This window comes from Carlito syrichta, unplaced genomic scaffold, assembly GCF_000164805.1.
Source record: "Carlito syrichta isolate Samal-C Ts95f unplaced genomic scaffold, Tarsius_syrichta-2.0.1 Scaffold301812, whole genome shotgun sequence".
NCBI lineage: Eukaryota > Metazoa > Chordata > Mammalia > Primates > Tarsiidae > Carlito > Carlito syrichta.
The window spans coordinates 314,945-330,523 of NW_007245908.1; the positions used below are offsets into that span (position 1 = coordinate 314,945).

Below are 15,579 nucleotides of genomic sequence, written 5' to 3' on the forward strand. Positions count from 1 at the left end.
AACCCGCGGGCTCAGGCAATTCACTCACCTCAGCCTCCCAAAGGCGCGGGATTACACGCTAAGCCAACGAGCCCGGCTTGGGAGCAGGTTTCATTTATTATCTGACTATGCCCAGGGTGCTTTGCCTGTCTTGGTGATTGCTGGATCTTCCGTGCTTGGCTCACACTGGGCCCGCCCTTAATAGTTGTGAAGAGAATGAATGACTGATGTTCCTGAATTTCCTTTTTCTAATGTGGGATCTTGGCTTTTTTATTCCTCGTAGTGTGTCTTCTTTGGGTCCCAGCTGCTGCTGGAGAGCGGCCACGTGGCTTCCTGCCTCTGGGACTGGGCCTCCTCCTCCCCCACTTTTGCGGGGGGAGGGCGAGTGTCTGCCCGCCCCTCCTTTCCCTCCACTTTCTCCTGCCCTGCATCCCAGCAGCTCAGTCACGATTGGACCCGCCTCCACCTCCATGCCCATGTGCGCAGAGCACAGCGCGCCCATGGCTGGGTATGGGAGGAGTGGCCCCTCATCACCCGGTCACTGTTCTCACGGAGAGCCCCAGGGTGCTTCAGTTTCTGAGAATTTGCCATGAAAATTGTACTGAACTGCCCCCAGGAGCGAGCAACAGGGACTCGTGGGGCGCCACCCACCCTGCCACCCCCAGAGCCTCCCAGGAGTTGCCCAGCTCAGGAGCGGTAGGGGCAGATGAAGACTCAGCACTGGGCCACTTACCACTGGGCCATCTAGGTTCGTGACCAGTGGCCCGGTCCTTAAAAGACCACCCAGGGATTCCCAAGTTCTTCGGAGCAGAATTTCCTTAGAGGTGAACCCCCAAAGGGGTATGTTCTAGACAAGTCAAACTTGGAGGGAGTGTTACAGAACCCTGGCCCGACTGTGCTTTGAAACCTCAGAAATATACATCCTTGGTAACCGAGTGTAGGAGGGGGGAACCAAAGAAACCCGGAATTTATTTATAAGGAATTTTGTATTTATTCTTCCATGTTTAAACTTCAGTCACCTTCAAATTACTCTCTGAGGCAATACACCTATTGAGATGCTTTTTTTACTGCTCAAAACGGTTTTTGAACTCATCAATTTTGATAGCTTTTAGTGCTTTTGCTGTTTTTTGTTTCACCTCTTCCACATCAGCAGAATGTTTACCTTTGAGGACTTGTTTCATCCGGGGAAACAAAAATAAAAGGTGCTTGAGTTGAGATCAGGTAAACAGAAAGGGTGGGGCGCAGGGATCATGCTTTTTTGGTCAAAAACTGCTGAACACTCAGCGTTGAGTGGGCAGGTGTGCTTGTAAATCACCCATCATGAAATGGGCAAAACGTGTTGACAGAATCTCAAAAAAAAAAAAAAACAAAAAAAAAACACTGAGGCCGAATGTAGCCTCTCACAACACTAGCTGGCACACCGATGTCCATGTGCTCCTAGAACACTCACCTAGTGGGGAAAGCCTGTACTACAGGGGCCTGCCATCAAAAGAATAATTCTGGGGTATTTGGGTTCCCCTCTCATGTTAGTGGCTCATTGCACACATGTACTGTGTGCCAGGTCATGTTCTGGGGACTTCAGCTGCATTGTTTTGCAGCAGCTGCATGAGCTAAGTGATATCCCCATTTTACAGGCAAGGAGACAAGCTAGAGAAGTGACAGGAACTGTCCCATGTCACCCAGCTGAGGAAGTGCCAGAACTGGGATTCGGCTGCCTGGGCCGTTTCTGTATCCTTCCTGCCTTGCTGTCAAACAAAATGTGCACAGACAAAAGCAGCCAAAATACCTCTGCTAGCACCCCAGCAAGCTAGGGCCCCTATTGCCTTTGGAGGGACCCTGCAGCCCAGTGGTGGCCTCGGGAGGTCCTTCTAGATTAGGAGGGATTTGACAGGGTTGAAGAAGCCATTTGACCCCTGGCTGGCTGCTATGACAAGCTCCTTGGTGTCAGCCTGACAGTGAAACAGCTCTAGTGTTAACACACATGCACACTAAACCTAGGTTTGCTCATCTGTGAAATGGGCATAGTGACTTTGTTGTGCAAAGAGATTGGGGCTGGCCTCCCTTTGGTCTAGCCTGGAACCTTTTTGGGTTTATCAATTATTGATCTAATTAAGATAGAATCTCAAATGAAAATTATCACATAAAGACCATGGCTAGGCACGGTGTCTTACAACTGTAATCCCAGCATTTTGGGAGGCCAATGCTAGAGGATTGCTTGAGGCCAGGAGTTCGTGACCAACCTGAGCAATAAAACGAGACCCCTGTCCCTACAAAAAATAAAATAGCCAGGTGCAGTGGCTCACACCTATAACCCCAGCACTCTGGGAGGCTGAGGCAGGAGGATTGTTTGAGCCCAGGAGTTGGAGACCAGCCTGGGCAACATAGCAAGACCTCATCTCTACAAAAAATAAATCAGCCAAGCTTGTTGACGGTGTTTGTGGTCCCAGCTACTGGGGAGGCTGAGGCAGAAGGACTGCCTGAACCCAAGAGGTGGAGGCTACGTGAGCTGTGATGGAGCCACTGCACTCCAGCCTGGGCGACAGAGACTCGGACTCAAAACGTAAACACACAATAGATAAAAACGAGGTAGAGAGTGGGGCGCAGGGCTTCCCAGGGCCTGACGTCCTGCCTGTCGTCTCTCCGCAGACTCGAGCCCCCCGGCGCGCCTCCTGGCCACCCGGCAGTGCTGCGGGCCCGGCCCGGAGCGGCGCCCGGTGCTGGGGGAGGCGCCGCGCTTCCACGCGCAGGCCAAGGGCAAGAACGTGCGGCTGGACGGCCACTCGCGCCGGGCCACGCGGCGCAACAGCTTCTGCAACGGCGTCACCTTCACGCAGCGGCCCATCCGGCTGTACGAGCAGGTGCGGCTGCGCCTTGTGGCCGTGCGCCCGGGCTGGAGCGGCGCGCTGCGCTTCGGCTTCACGGCGCACGACCCGTCGCTCATGAGCGCCCAGGACATCCCCAAGTACGCCTGCCCCGACCTGGTCACGCGGCCCGGCTACTGGGCCAAGGCGCTGCCCGAGAACCTGGCGCTGCGCGACACGGTGCTGGCCTACTGGGCGGACCGCCACGGCCGCGTCTTCTACAGCGTCAACGACGGCGACCCGGTGCTCTTCCACTGCGGCGTGGCCGTGGGCGGCCCGCTCTGGGCGCTCATCGACGTCTACGGCATCACCGACGAGGTGCAGCTGCTAGGTAGGTGGCGCCCGGCTGGCGGGGGGGGGGTGGCGACCCCTGGACGGACCCTGTGCACGGGCGGGGGGGGGCATTTTGTTGGTGTTCACAGCCACTTAGGGAGGGCCGCCGTTGCCAGGCGCTTTACTGCCTTGCGAGGCATTGATTTCTCGTGGCAACCTGCCACGCCCATTTTATAGATTAGAAAACTGAGGCACGGAGGGGTTAAGTCATGTGCGAGGCAAAGCCAGGATTGGAACCCACAGGGTTGAGCCCACGCTGCCGCCAGGTTCATTCATTTTCTCATTCCTTGCTCCTCTGTTCATTTGCTAACTCATTCTTTTCTAATAGAGATGAGTCTTGCTATGTTGCCCAGGCTGGTCTCGCATTCCTGGACTCAAGCAATCCTTCTACCTCAATCTCCCAAAGTGCTGGGATGACAGAGTTGAGCCACTGTGCCTGGTCTGCTCACTCATTCACTCATTCACACATGTTTGTATTCATTTGCTCCTTCAATCAGTCATTCATTCATTTACTCACACTTCTGCTTGCTCTTCAGTCATTCATGTCCTCACTCAGCAGTCTATACCCCTGCTCTCTGGCACCAGAGGAGAAATGCCACAGCACAGGCTGTGAGCAGTCAGGTGCAGCAAACCCCAGCCAGAGGTTACAGGGCTCTGAGGCCTGGGGAGGCAAGTGAGTAGAGGCCAGTTCTCCCCAAGGAGGCAGCCACTGAGGCGGAAGGCCTGGAGGTGAGAATTCAGGGGAGGAGGAGTGTGATGCCCTTACCTCAAGACCTTATTTTCTTAATTAAAAAATTTGAGATAAAATTCACATAACAGAAAAGTAGCCACGTTCAAGTGTACAGCTAAGCAGCATGTGCTTGGCCATTGTCACCTTTGTCTAGTCCTAAAGCATCTCACCACCCCAAAGGGAAACCCACACCCACAAAGGACCACTCCTGATTCTCTGCTCCCCCCAGCCCTGGCAACCGTGAACCTGCTTTCTGCTGGGGACCTTGGTCCTTGGACCTGCAGGCTACCCCTGCACTAGCCCAACCTTACTCCTGCGGGAGCTGAGGAGCAGTGGGATCCCAGGGACTCTGGACGCAGCTCGGTGTGTGAATTACCTACAGGGAAGTGTGCAGATCTAGAGGTGGGTGGGTTTTGATGGGTTTATACGCCCATTCATAACCCAGGAAGTTCCCACCCGCCCTCTACCCAGGGGTGGCCACTGTTCTGAATTTTCATCTTAGGTTAGCTTTGTCTGTTCTTGAACTTCACATAAACAGAATCGCATGGTGCGGATGTGCTGGTGTCTGACTTTTTAATCACAGCACAGTGTTTTCAAGATTCATCCGCATTGTTGCTGTGTGCATCAGGAGTTTGTTCCTTTTCATTGCTGAGTAGTATTGCATGGTCTAGATGACCAGAGTTCGTATATCTGAGGTCTGAGCTACTTCTGGTTTTTGACCCCTGCATCTTGTGGGGAAACCCTGGCTTGGGTACCTTGCTTCCCCCCAACCCAGCCCATTGCCACCCCTCCTTTGGGCAAGGAGGGAAGAAGGAATGTGGCAGAGCTCTCAAGCTGTCAAGAGTGGGGTTGGATCACACAGACCTCTGTTCTAGACCCAGCTCTCCACTTGCCACCAGTGTGGCCCTGGCCAGGTGACTGAACCTCTCTGTATGTCAGTTTTTCACCTGTAAAGTGGGTTTGTGAGAGCGCTCACCTCATGGGATTCCTGGCAGGGTTACGTGAGGCGATGTGTGAAAGGAAGGCAGCACGGTGCCGGCACACAGAAGGCCCTCAAGCATTAGCAGCTCAGAGGTATGGATCTCAGCCCGTGTGCAGGCAGACTTGCTGGCACGCCAGTCAGACTCCAGATGTAGACAAAGCAGACCGAATAGCTCTGCCCCTTCACAGAGGGCCTGCCTTGGGCACGTCAGCCGTGTCCCCCACGCTCTTTCCCACGAAGGGTTTTGGCAAAACCTCCTCAACCTCCTGTCTCCTTCTTGGAGTGCTTCCCTCCCGTCCAGTAGGGAGACAGCTCCGCCCTGTTCCCCCACTCACTGGAGCCACAGCCCAGCCATCACCAGCACGAGTAGATTCAGATCTTTTAGAAACAGATGGAAGCAGGCTTTGATGACTTAACGAGACTGGATAAACCTGTGAGGACGCACGGGCTCCTCTCCCCTCATTTACGCGTCCAGCAAACTTTTACTGAGTCTCTGTGTTTGGGAAAGAGAGAGGCAGGGCCCATGTTGATAGCACACATGAGCCCCAGTTGCCTTATCTGCAAGTCATCCCTGAGATGCCCACGCTGATGGGAGGTGCCTGGCACAGGTGCTCTAGGGCAGCGTTCATAGACTGGCGAGGGGGGATGAGACTAGAGGAACTCCACCTCTGGGTGATGAGATCCTGGGTGAATTTCACTTCCTGTGAGTTACTTTTTAAACAAACATATGTGTAAGGAGCTTGCATTGCTTTCAGGGTAGGAGAGTGCAATATAGTTATGTTGCTTTCTGAAGGTTATTTAAGAATGCAGGGGAGGTTCTCGGGTGTATGATTGAGGTGCAGTAAACATTTGTTTTCTTCCCAAGGGAAAAGCAAGTTGACATTGGTTACATCTGGGTAAAGGGGTGACAGGTGACTTTTTTTTCCTCCCAAGATAACAATGATTTATAGTCAGGAAGAAAAGTTAAAATAAAAACAAGAAGCTAGCCAGGCACAGTGGCTCATGCCTATAATCCCAGTGCTTTGGGAGTCAGAGGCAGGAGGATTGCTTGTGCCCAGGGGTTCAAGACCAGCCTGGGCAACAGAGTAAGACTTCATCTCTAAAAAAATAAAATAAGGAGCTAAGCAGTCAAGATTTTGCGTGGTTTAAATACAGGGAACAAGTGTGCTATATTGTCCACACAAGAAGAGGCAACATGAAAGCCTCAAAAATCCCACCAGAAATCTTCCAGTCCCTGAGAGGATTTGGCTTCCTGACGGTGGGGTCCAAGGTACCAAACGGAGACGCAGCCAGCAGCTGGTGTGTGTGTCGTCCTCAATACTCTGGATTCCTGTCCATCACGAGGAACAAAGGTACATGGTCCCTAGAGCTCCTCAGAACTGAAAACCCTGGAGGTCCCTTCCCTCCCTCGTTCACCACAATCAGACCCCACGGGGTAAGGCCTGAGAGCAACAAACAAAAGTGGCATCTGGCTGGGTGCCGTGGCTCAAGCCTGTAACCCCAGCATTTTGGGAGGCTTGAGCCAGCAGTTTAAGACCAGCCTGGGCAACATAGTAAGACTTCATTGCTACAAAATATCAAAAAATTAGCCAGAGTGTGGTAGTGCTCCTGTAGGCCCAGCTACTTAGGAGACTGAAGCAGGAGAATCACCTGAGCCTAGGAAGTCAAGGCCGAGGCGAGCAGTGATTATGCCACTGAACTCCAGCCTGGGTGATAGAGTGAGACTTGACTCAAAAACAAAACAAAACAAAACAAAAAAACAAATTGGCATCTGGATAGGTTTGTCAAATCTAGCAAATAAAAGTACAGAGTACTCAGTTACATTTGGATTTCAGTTAAATAATGAAAAATTGATAATGTCCCTTGCAATATTTGGAACATACTTATGCAAAACAATTTGTTGTTTATCTGAAATTCAAATGTAACTGGCCATCCCATGTTTTTTCTGGCAACCCCTGTCTGGGAAGCATACCCCCAATCTTGTGAGACTGGGGTGTACTTTATTTGCCCTGGAAGTTGAGTCAAAGTTAAACTTCAGAAATAAAAAGAGATTCTTAGACCACACGTATTTTGTTGCTGGTGGAATTGTGTGCCCAGCCCTGTGTCCTCCCACACCAGGCCCCACTGGGGCAGTGAACACTGCGTCCGTAGGGCCCGACCCTAGGTTGCCCTTTTTAGATAAAGAGGCCAGGGTTCAGAGGAGAGTGGCTAGCCTGGACCCAGCAGGTTGTATGTGGCAGAGCCAGGATTGGAACCAGCTGCGTCTGCATTTAGTCACATCGTGCTCACCAGAGAGCTCTGAAAATCCCATCCCGGGCTGCCCCCTGACCCTGTAAACCAGAACCTCTGGGGACAGCACCCAGGCATTTGGACGTCTTATGTCTGGGATGCAGTCAGGGTTGTGACCACGATCCTCTTCGTGGGGGGGCCCATGGGAGCCGCGTTGAGCCCTTCAGACTCCGCGGTTCTGGCCTGGTGTCATCACTGGACCACGCAAGCCCTGTCTCTCACCTCTCACTTTGACTTTTTTCGCTGAGTCTCTAAAGCCCTCTCCCTTCCAGGCCTTCCTCCAGCTAGGCAGGCGCCACTCCAACATGTGGCACAATCCCTTGAGTATGTTGTTTGAACGCGTGGGCCTGTTCTGTATGTTTCATACACATCTATGACTGGGGTTGGCTAAGGCTCTTATTCGGCTTTCTTTTTCCACTCGCCCTTTTAAGGATTCATCTCACCTTTTGTAGGATGTCTCTGCTGCCATGTGTCTGTCTGGTTCCTTGTTCCCTCGTGCCTCCCCCTACGCTGATGGTCCCCCACTCCCACACACAGCCTGCATGGTAGGGCCGTTGTCTCGTGGGGCTGCTCTGTGGATGCCCACTTAACGGTCTCGGGCGCAGACCAGGGTGGGCTTGCTGGGTCCCAGAGTGGGTCCGTCCTGAGAGCTTTGGATTTCTCTAGATGCTTCTCGGGACCAAAGAGAAGGGGCTGAGGCCAGGCAAATTCCTTTCTGCTGAATTTAGCCATTCCTGGACTCAAGAGAGGAAGGTCCTGCCAGACCACGCACCCTTTCCCCCTTTTCTCCCTGCTTGAGTATCCCTTATCTGAAATGCTTGGGCCAGAAGTGTTTGGGATTTCTGATTTTTAAAAAATATTTGCACTGTAGTTACCATTTCAGCATCCCTGATCCCCAAATCCCAAATCCAAAATGCTCCCATGGGCATTTCCTTTGAGCATCACATCTATGCTCAAAAAGTTTTTGATTTTGGATTGGGGGTACTCAACGTGTATCTCCTGCATAGAAGCCGTTTCCAGGGGCCTCGAGTTCAGGCCCCATTCTGTTTTGAGACAGGCCTGTCCCTCTCTTAAACAGCTCAGGAGAGGTCAGGGTCAGCCCCGCCACCCTTCCTTTGCCCCATGGTGGAGACTTGGTCAGACGGACACACAATGCCAGCCCCAGGCCATGGCATTGCAGAGTATATTGTCAGAAATCTTTGGTTGCAAGAGACAGAGACCCAGTTCGATCTCACTTAAGGAAAAAAGCGGGGACATTAATGTCTCATGTGACTGAAATTCCTGGGAACAGCTGCCTTTAAACCTGGCTTGATGCAGAGACCCAAAGAACAGCACCTGTCTCATTTCTTGCTCTGCTGTCATCTTTGGCAGTGGCATCCTCGGCTGGGCTCCCTCTCTGGGGTGGAGGGAAGGCACCAGCAGCTCAGTCCCGTGCCCCACCAGCTTGACAAATTCCAGCAGGAGAACTGCTTTCCCAGAAGATCTGAGGAAAGTCTTAAGAGGTAGCCATGTCGATCTGGCTTGGGTCACAACCCCGTCTCTGAACCTGTCTCCATGGCTGGGGGAATGGTTTGAAGTGACTGGCCAGCTTAAGGCACCCCTCCTGTAAGGAAATGAGAGGTGGAGGTGGGGCAGTTCTCTCCAAAGTTATATAAGCTTCCCCTACTGGAAGAAGGGGAAGATCCCAGGCAGCCAGAAACAATAGCCCCAGCTGGGCCATGGAAGGGGCTCACCATCCAACCTGGAAGCCCAAACCTCTCATCAACAGTGGTCACCGGGCACCGGCTCTATGCTGGGCACAATGCTGACAACCTGACTTGGGTCATGTCTTCTGCTCCTTACGAGAAGCCCGGGAGGCAGGAAGCAGCATCACCCTCATTTGCAGGCTGGGCATGGATGGGTGACTTAGTCGAGGTCATGTGACTGCCGGTGGTTCTGGAGTCGGGCTTGTTCATCACGGTTATGAGCAAAGTGCTGGACAGAGACTTGGACTGATGGATCTAAGTGCAGGGCTCGGAGCTCAGAGTGCCCCACTCCAGGCTGCAGGGGAGGAGACTGAGGCCAGAGAGGGGCAGGGGCTGGCCCAAGGCCCTCTGGCTGCTCAGGACCATGGTGCGGGGAGGAGGCTTGGGCCTGAAGCCCCGAGGGGGATGCTGTGGGGGACCTGTGAGCACCCCACATCAGGCAGGCAGGGGCGCTGCAGCAAGCTTCATGCACAACCCAGTAGGGGTGGCACAGGGTCACGGACTTTTCAGTTACCTGTTTTTTCGTCTTTTTCCAAACAGGCCTGGCCAGCACCCACCTCCTTGCCCCAACAATAAAACATTCGCTAAGGAGGATGACCCAAGTTGTCCTTTCCTAGTTCTGAGTGAGACCTTCACCAGGTGGTCACTGGCCTGTCCCACAGAGGGCTCCTGGAGTTCTGTGCCAGGCATAGTGCCAGGCTCATTGTGCTTCTACCATTCTACCTTATCCCCCCCACCAGCCGGTGAAGTGGGATGAGGATCCCCACTTTGCAGGTGGGAACCCGACATCATAGCCAGGACTGGCCAAGGTCCTACTGAAGTCTGTCTCCCAGTCCAGCCTTCCTTGGTTGGCAGAAGTGTAGCATGTGGGAAGTACAGGCTTGGTGGCTCTCAGATCTCGATCCCACCCCTGCTGCCCAGGCCAGTATTCGCTGTCTTCTCAGACGCCAGCTCCCCTGGATGACCACCCTCTCTGCAGCCATAGATGAAGGGCTCTGCTCCTCCTGTCCCCTCCTGCCTGTCATTGTTCCTGTCACCTGTTCACATTCTCGGTCTCCACAGAATCATTCCCATGGAAGAGCTCCAGTGGTGTCCATCTTTTATTTGTATGTTTATCGTAGAGATGAGGTCTTACTATGTGACCAGGCTGGTCTCAAACTCCTGGGCTCAAGCAGTCGTCCCACTTCGGCCTTTCAAAGTGCTGTATTACCAGCATGAACCACCATGCCCGTCCTGTCCATCTTTCAAAAGCCTTTGCCCAGCCCCTCTGCCCTCCACTGCCCCACCTCTCTCCCTCTGAGCAGGTCTTTCCCAACTGCTGCCTGTGCTGTCCTCTCCCCTCTCTCTTGAGCTCGTCCCCTGAGGTGTGGATCCCCACCCACCACTGGCTTTCAGCCTGTCAGGCCCCTGCCGATGTCCTGGGCCTCCTCAGCCCCTCAGTCCCCTCGCTCTCGGCCCAGGGGACGTCTTCTGCTGCCCGAACCCAGCTGTGCCTGGCTCCTGGGCATCCCCAGCTCCTGGTGTCCCTCCTGCCTCCCTGGTGCCCCTCCCCCTTCCTGTCCTCCCTATATTGAGAGGCCCAGGATTCTAGCCTAGGCTTGCTCTCTTCTTTCTACTTTTTTTCCCTCCTTCTTTTCTTTCTCTTTCTTTTTTCTTTTTGAATTGGAATCTCACTCTGTTGCCTGGGCTGGAGTGCAGTGGCATACTCACAGCCCCCTCAGCCTCAACCTTCTGAGCTCAGGTGATCCTTCTGCCTCAGCCTCCCAAGCAGGTGGACTCACAGGCATGCACCATCACACTGGCTAATTTTTTTACTTATTGTAGAGACGAAGTCTCAACAAGGTGCCTAGGCTGGTCTTGAAACCCTGAGCTCAGACAGTCCTCCATGGTGGCCTCCCAAAGTGCTGAGATTATAAGCATGAGCCACTGTACCCTGGTCTCTACTTTCTTAAGTTATGTCATGCAACATGCATGTAGAAAAGTTTCACCACCTGCAAAATGGGGACCCTTCCTCCATCTCACTGGCCCGTGGGGAGGATTAGTTAGGGCAGAATGTGGAGTGACAGTGAGCCCAGCACTGTGCCTGGCACAGAACAGGCCTTCAGAGCTCTTGCTAGGACAGGCTGGTGGCCACAGAGTGGGGGTCTCGCTCCAGCCTGGGAAAGGATAGCCCTTCAGGCCACCCTGCCAAATAGAGGCTTTAAACTCCAAAAACAACTGTAGAGTTCAACAGATTGTCACAAAGCCTGCTTCTCTTTATCTGCCCTCTTTCTCCAGGTGACCTGAGCCCATCCCTGGCTTTGAGTCCATCTCTAGGCTGTTGGCTCCCAAATCTGTCTCCCCAGCCCTGGTGCGTCCCCTGAGCTCCAGGCCTCCCTCCCCTGCTTCCCTCCCCAGCCTCCCCTGGATCTAAGGGGTGTCCTGCACTGAGCAGGCACAGAAAGAGTTCTGGGCCCCTGCCTCCTGCTCTGCTCCCAGCTGGCCCAGGGGCCGTGAGTGGTGCTGCCCTCTTGGCTCGGTGGGCTGCCACCCGGGAGCCACCCTCGAGTTTTCTCTTCCTCGCCTGTCCATGGTGGCTGCACGTCCTGTCATTTCTGCCTCCAGTACATGGCCCGAGTCCATTCTTGAGAAGTAGGGAGGTGGCTTATGGACGGGTCTGTCTGCCTCCTGTTCTCCCTGCCATCATTTCTGTCTTCACGCCAAGTTTCTCTTGGGACGTCATTTCTGTTTTCCTTCCAGCCTCAGATATATTTGACCTAAGAGATAAGTGAGGGGTGGAGAAAGGGAAGAACCCAGATCCATCCAGGCCCAGAGCCAGACCCAGGGGTGGTCAGGGAGACTGGGGGTTGGGGAAGCCAGTCCCAGCCCTCCCAGCCTTCCTAAGCCTGGCCTGGGGGCTGCTGCGTGGTGGGGCTCGGTGGGTGCTGGAGAGCACGAGACCCTCGGAGGCTGACTGCAGGGGGTTTGGCCTGGGCAACTTTAAGCGCCGGGCCAGGACAGTTGGGTTTGGGAGGCAGTATTGCTGGTGTCCAGGGGCCTGGCTGTGGAGTCACAGCCTAGGCTGGAATCCCATATCTGTCTCTTTAGGCTGTGTGACCTTGAGGAACTCACTCCACCTCTCAGAGCCTCAGTGTTCTCCCACTGTGCAGTGCAGGAGAGAACTGCATTTTTACAGAGCCACGGGTGTTTGTGAGGACTAAAGGGGTGGCAGTGGATGCAGTTGCATCTGGTAGGTGCTCAACAGCCTGGCTGTCAATACTTTCGGCAGAGCCTGAGGACTAGCCACAGTAGGAGCTGGGTGGCCTTGGTGTGTGCCCCAGTGGCCTCTCGATGTGGCTGGGTTTCTGCTGCTAGCCAGCTGGTTCTCCATAGAAATGCCCCCTCGAGCAGCGGACTCTGAAGCGTCATGCCTGGGCCAGCGCTGTGCTGCCTTGAGCCTGCCTCTGCCAGGCCAGTGCCCGATGGGGACAAGGCTTTTTGCATCAAGTGAGGAGGCCCAGCCTCTTCTGAGGGACTGCTGTGCACCAGGTACCAGGCGCGATGGCACATTCATTGGAAACCCAGCCTTAGACACACCAAGCATCCCGCGCCAGGGAGCCATCACGCATGCTGCCCCCAGTGCCTGGACACTCACACTCTGCTATGGTTCGGCCACCACTCTCTTGGCTTCCAGGTCCTGGCCCCCTAGTCACCGTCAGAGAGGCCTTTTCTGGCTCACTTGTAAGCCCTGCTCTGACCAGGTCCCTCTTACACTGAGAATCCCAGCTGTGTCGCTCCCTGGCTGTGTGGTCTGAGCCACTCACTGCCTCTGAGTCTCAAGGGTTCTCCACTGACATGGGCCCACTTCACAGAGCCACTTTTCCATTTTCTGTAGGATGGAGCCCTGTGAACACAGGTGCCCTGCCCATGTCCACCTCTGATAACCTGGTGCCCCACAGTGCTGGCCTGTGGTAATGACCACATTAACACATTCTGAGCACTCAGTGCCGTGCTTTTGGGCTCACTCTATAGTGTGGCTGGGGAGGAGCTTGCCACGATTGCCTGTGTTCAGCTCTGAGGTGCAATGGCTTGCCAAGATCACAGAGCTGGGGGCTAGAGCAGGACTTGAACCTAAGTCTGCCTGTCTGCACAGGCCATGCCCTTCCTGAGGACACACTGAAGGGACAGGCTCCTGGGCCTGCCCCGGGGAGGAGTATTGGGGCAGGGCAGAGGCAGTATGTGCCCCCAAGGGCAGGCCAGGGGCAGGGAGGCCCAGGGGAGTGAGGCTGATGCCTTCAGGCTCTGGCTGGGTGGCGGCTGCAGGTAGGGCGAGCAGGGGCAGAAAAAGTGCCTTGCACACAGAGACTCCCGAAACACCTGGTGTCGCAAATGCCTTTTCGGGAAAAGTGCCTTTTGTAGTCTCCCTTTCACATGCTTTTTTGCTCGTTCCCAAGTCATGTTCAGTCGAGAAACCAGGAAACTGTCAGGAAGCCAGTGCCGGCCCCAGCAGCCCCCCATTTCACGGGTCCCCTTCTGGACTTCCCTCGTGTCCTGTGCATGTACTTCCCACAGAAGTACAGTCGAACCAGGTGTTCATTGTGCTTCCTCTTTTGTTAATGTTACAACATGGGCGTTTCCCCACATGTTCAATATTAGTTGAAAACTGGATTTTTTAAAAGAATATTTATTGATGCTTTTCTGGTCAAAGTGTGTAGTGTACATGTTTACTGTAGGAAAACTGGATAATACAGAAAAGCCACAGAGAAGTCCTTCACAATCTCACCCGAGAGGTAATTACCAGGAACATTTTCCTGTATTTATCACCAGCACTAGACTTCCTATGCACATACATTAAATGATATAGATATGTGCACACGCATATACTTTTAAAAGAAGCAAACTGAACCCTGCGAGCTATGGGAAGCGTCCTCCAGGGCTAGATGCACACACTCAGATGCTCACAGTAGCTGAGGCAAGTGGCGAGGGCCACCGAGGCCTCAGGCCAGGAGGAACCAGCCTCCATCAGAAGGCAGGCGTCAGGCCCTGTGACCAGACCTCTCGACGTCCCCAGAGCAGCTGTAAGTCCAGTTCAAGAGGAGTCTGGGGACAGCTCAGACGCTCCCGGGGCTTGGGGCAGTTTGAAAAGCATCTTCATTATTGTGACTTAATTTTAGACTTGGAAAACTAAAGGGCAGGACATTTTTTTTTCACGATACAAACTACAGAATGGTCACATTTGACAAAATCTTGGCCAGAGGGGTCTGTTTGAGAAACACTTTCTTGTTTACACATTATGGTTAACAAAAATACTTTCTATCACTAAAAAGGCCTTCAAAATAGTTCAATGACTATTTCTTTCCCTGATTTGTTATGCAGGGCAGCAGTCCCTAGAGACCTCATTCATGCATTCATCCAATAAACTATCACTAATGAAGGCTATTTGCCAAGGGCTCTGCTAAGCCGAGAATATGGGGTGAACACACTGGCATCGATCCTGCCCTCCAGAGACTCATTCTGGCTGAGGAGACAGAAAATGAACATATAATCTGCCAAAGTACAAGACTGTTTGTTACCTGAATGATAAACATCATTTTATTTTGCTTTTTAACTATAATGTCTAGTTTCAAGAACATTTTTCCGTATTACTAAAAGCTACTCAAAATTATTTTTGTAAGTTTTTAAGAATTTTTTAAGAATTATTTTTGTAAGTTTTTAAGAACTCCCCCTCCAATTGTTTTCCAGAAAGAGCCGATTCCTTCGGTGTCCAGGGCCCTGCCGCCAGGCACCGCGCTCCCTGCTGTGGACACAGAAGTGAGGGTGCTCGGTCCTCCGGAGGCCGCATGTGCTGAAGAGCCCAGACTCCAGCCGGACAGCCTGGGTTCCAGTTGTGGCTTTGCCACTTAGGCTTAGGAGCCGTGTGCCCGGGCCACGCTGCCCAACCCCTCTGTGCCTCTGCTCCCTTTGCTCAATGGCGGGTCGTCAGTACTCCCACAGGTAGTTGTGAGATGACATGTGACAGGCACTGCGCCTGTCACAGGATAAGGCCACGAATGGAGGTTTGCTCTTTTTATTGGGGCTTATGTTCCCACTTGGGAGACAGACGATCAAGGATTTTCAAATGTCCTTTAAATATACAAACGTATGAAAAACCTGGGAGAGGAGGGAAGAAGCAGAGGAGGAGGGGTGGAGAGAAAAAGGAGGGAAGATAAGAGGAAAATGGGAGAAATGAGAAGGGAGATAAAAAAAAGGGAAGAAGGGGAGAGAAAGGATGGAGAAAAAAGGGAGGGACGTGCCTGGCACGGTGGCTCTGGCCTGCCATCCCCGCGTTCTGGGAGGATGGCTTGAACCCAGGAGTTCAAAACCAGCCTGGGCAACACAGCGGGACCGCTTCGCCCCACAAAAAAAAAAAAAACCAGCCGGGCGTGGTGGCGCACACCTGCAGTCCCAGCTCCTCGGGAGGCTGGGCGGGGAGGATCGCTTGAGCCCAAGAGGTCGAGGCTGGGGTGAGCCGTGATCGTGCCACTGCACGGGCGACGGAGTGAGCCCCCGACTCAGAACAAGACGTGGGGGGAGAGGAGGCAGGAGGAAAGGGCAGGAGCAGCGAGAGCTTACGGGAGGAGGCGGGGCCCTATCCCCGGCCCTCCGTTCTGCGCGCCCTAGGCTGGCTGTGAACGCCAGGGA

At 53.5% G+C, this 15,579-nt stretch overlaps 1 protein-coding gene across 1 annotated transcript in view; it reads left to right on the top strand.

Moving 5' to 3' along the window:
• Nucleotides 1–15,579, top strand: part of NEURL1B (neuralized E3 ubiquitin protein ligase 1B) — a 26,969-nt gene that overhangs the window by 7,822 nt on the left and 3,568 nt on the right. Inside the window, exon 3 of the mRNA XM_008055287.2 lies at nt 2,626–3,171. Coding sequence (XP_008053478.1) covers nt 2,626–3,171 — 546 coding nt within the window. The remainder of the gene's footprint in view (nt 1–2,625; nt 3,172–15,579) is intronic.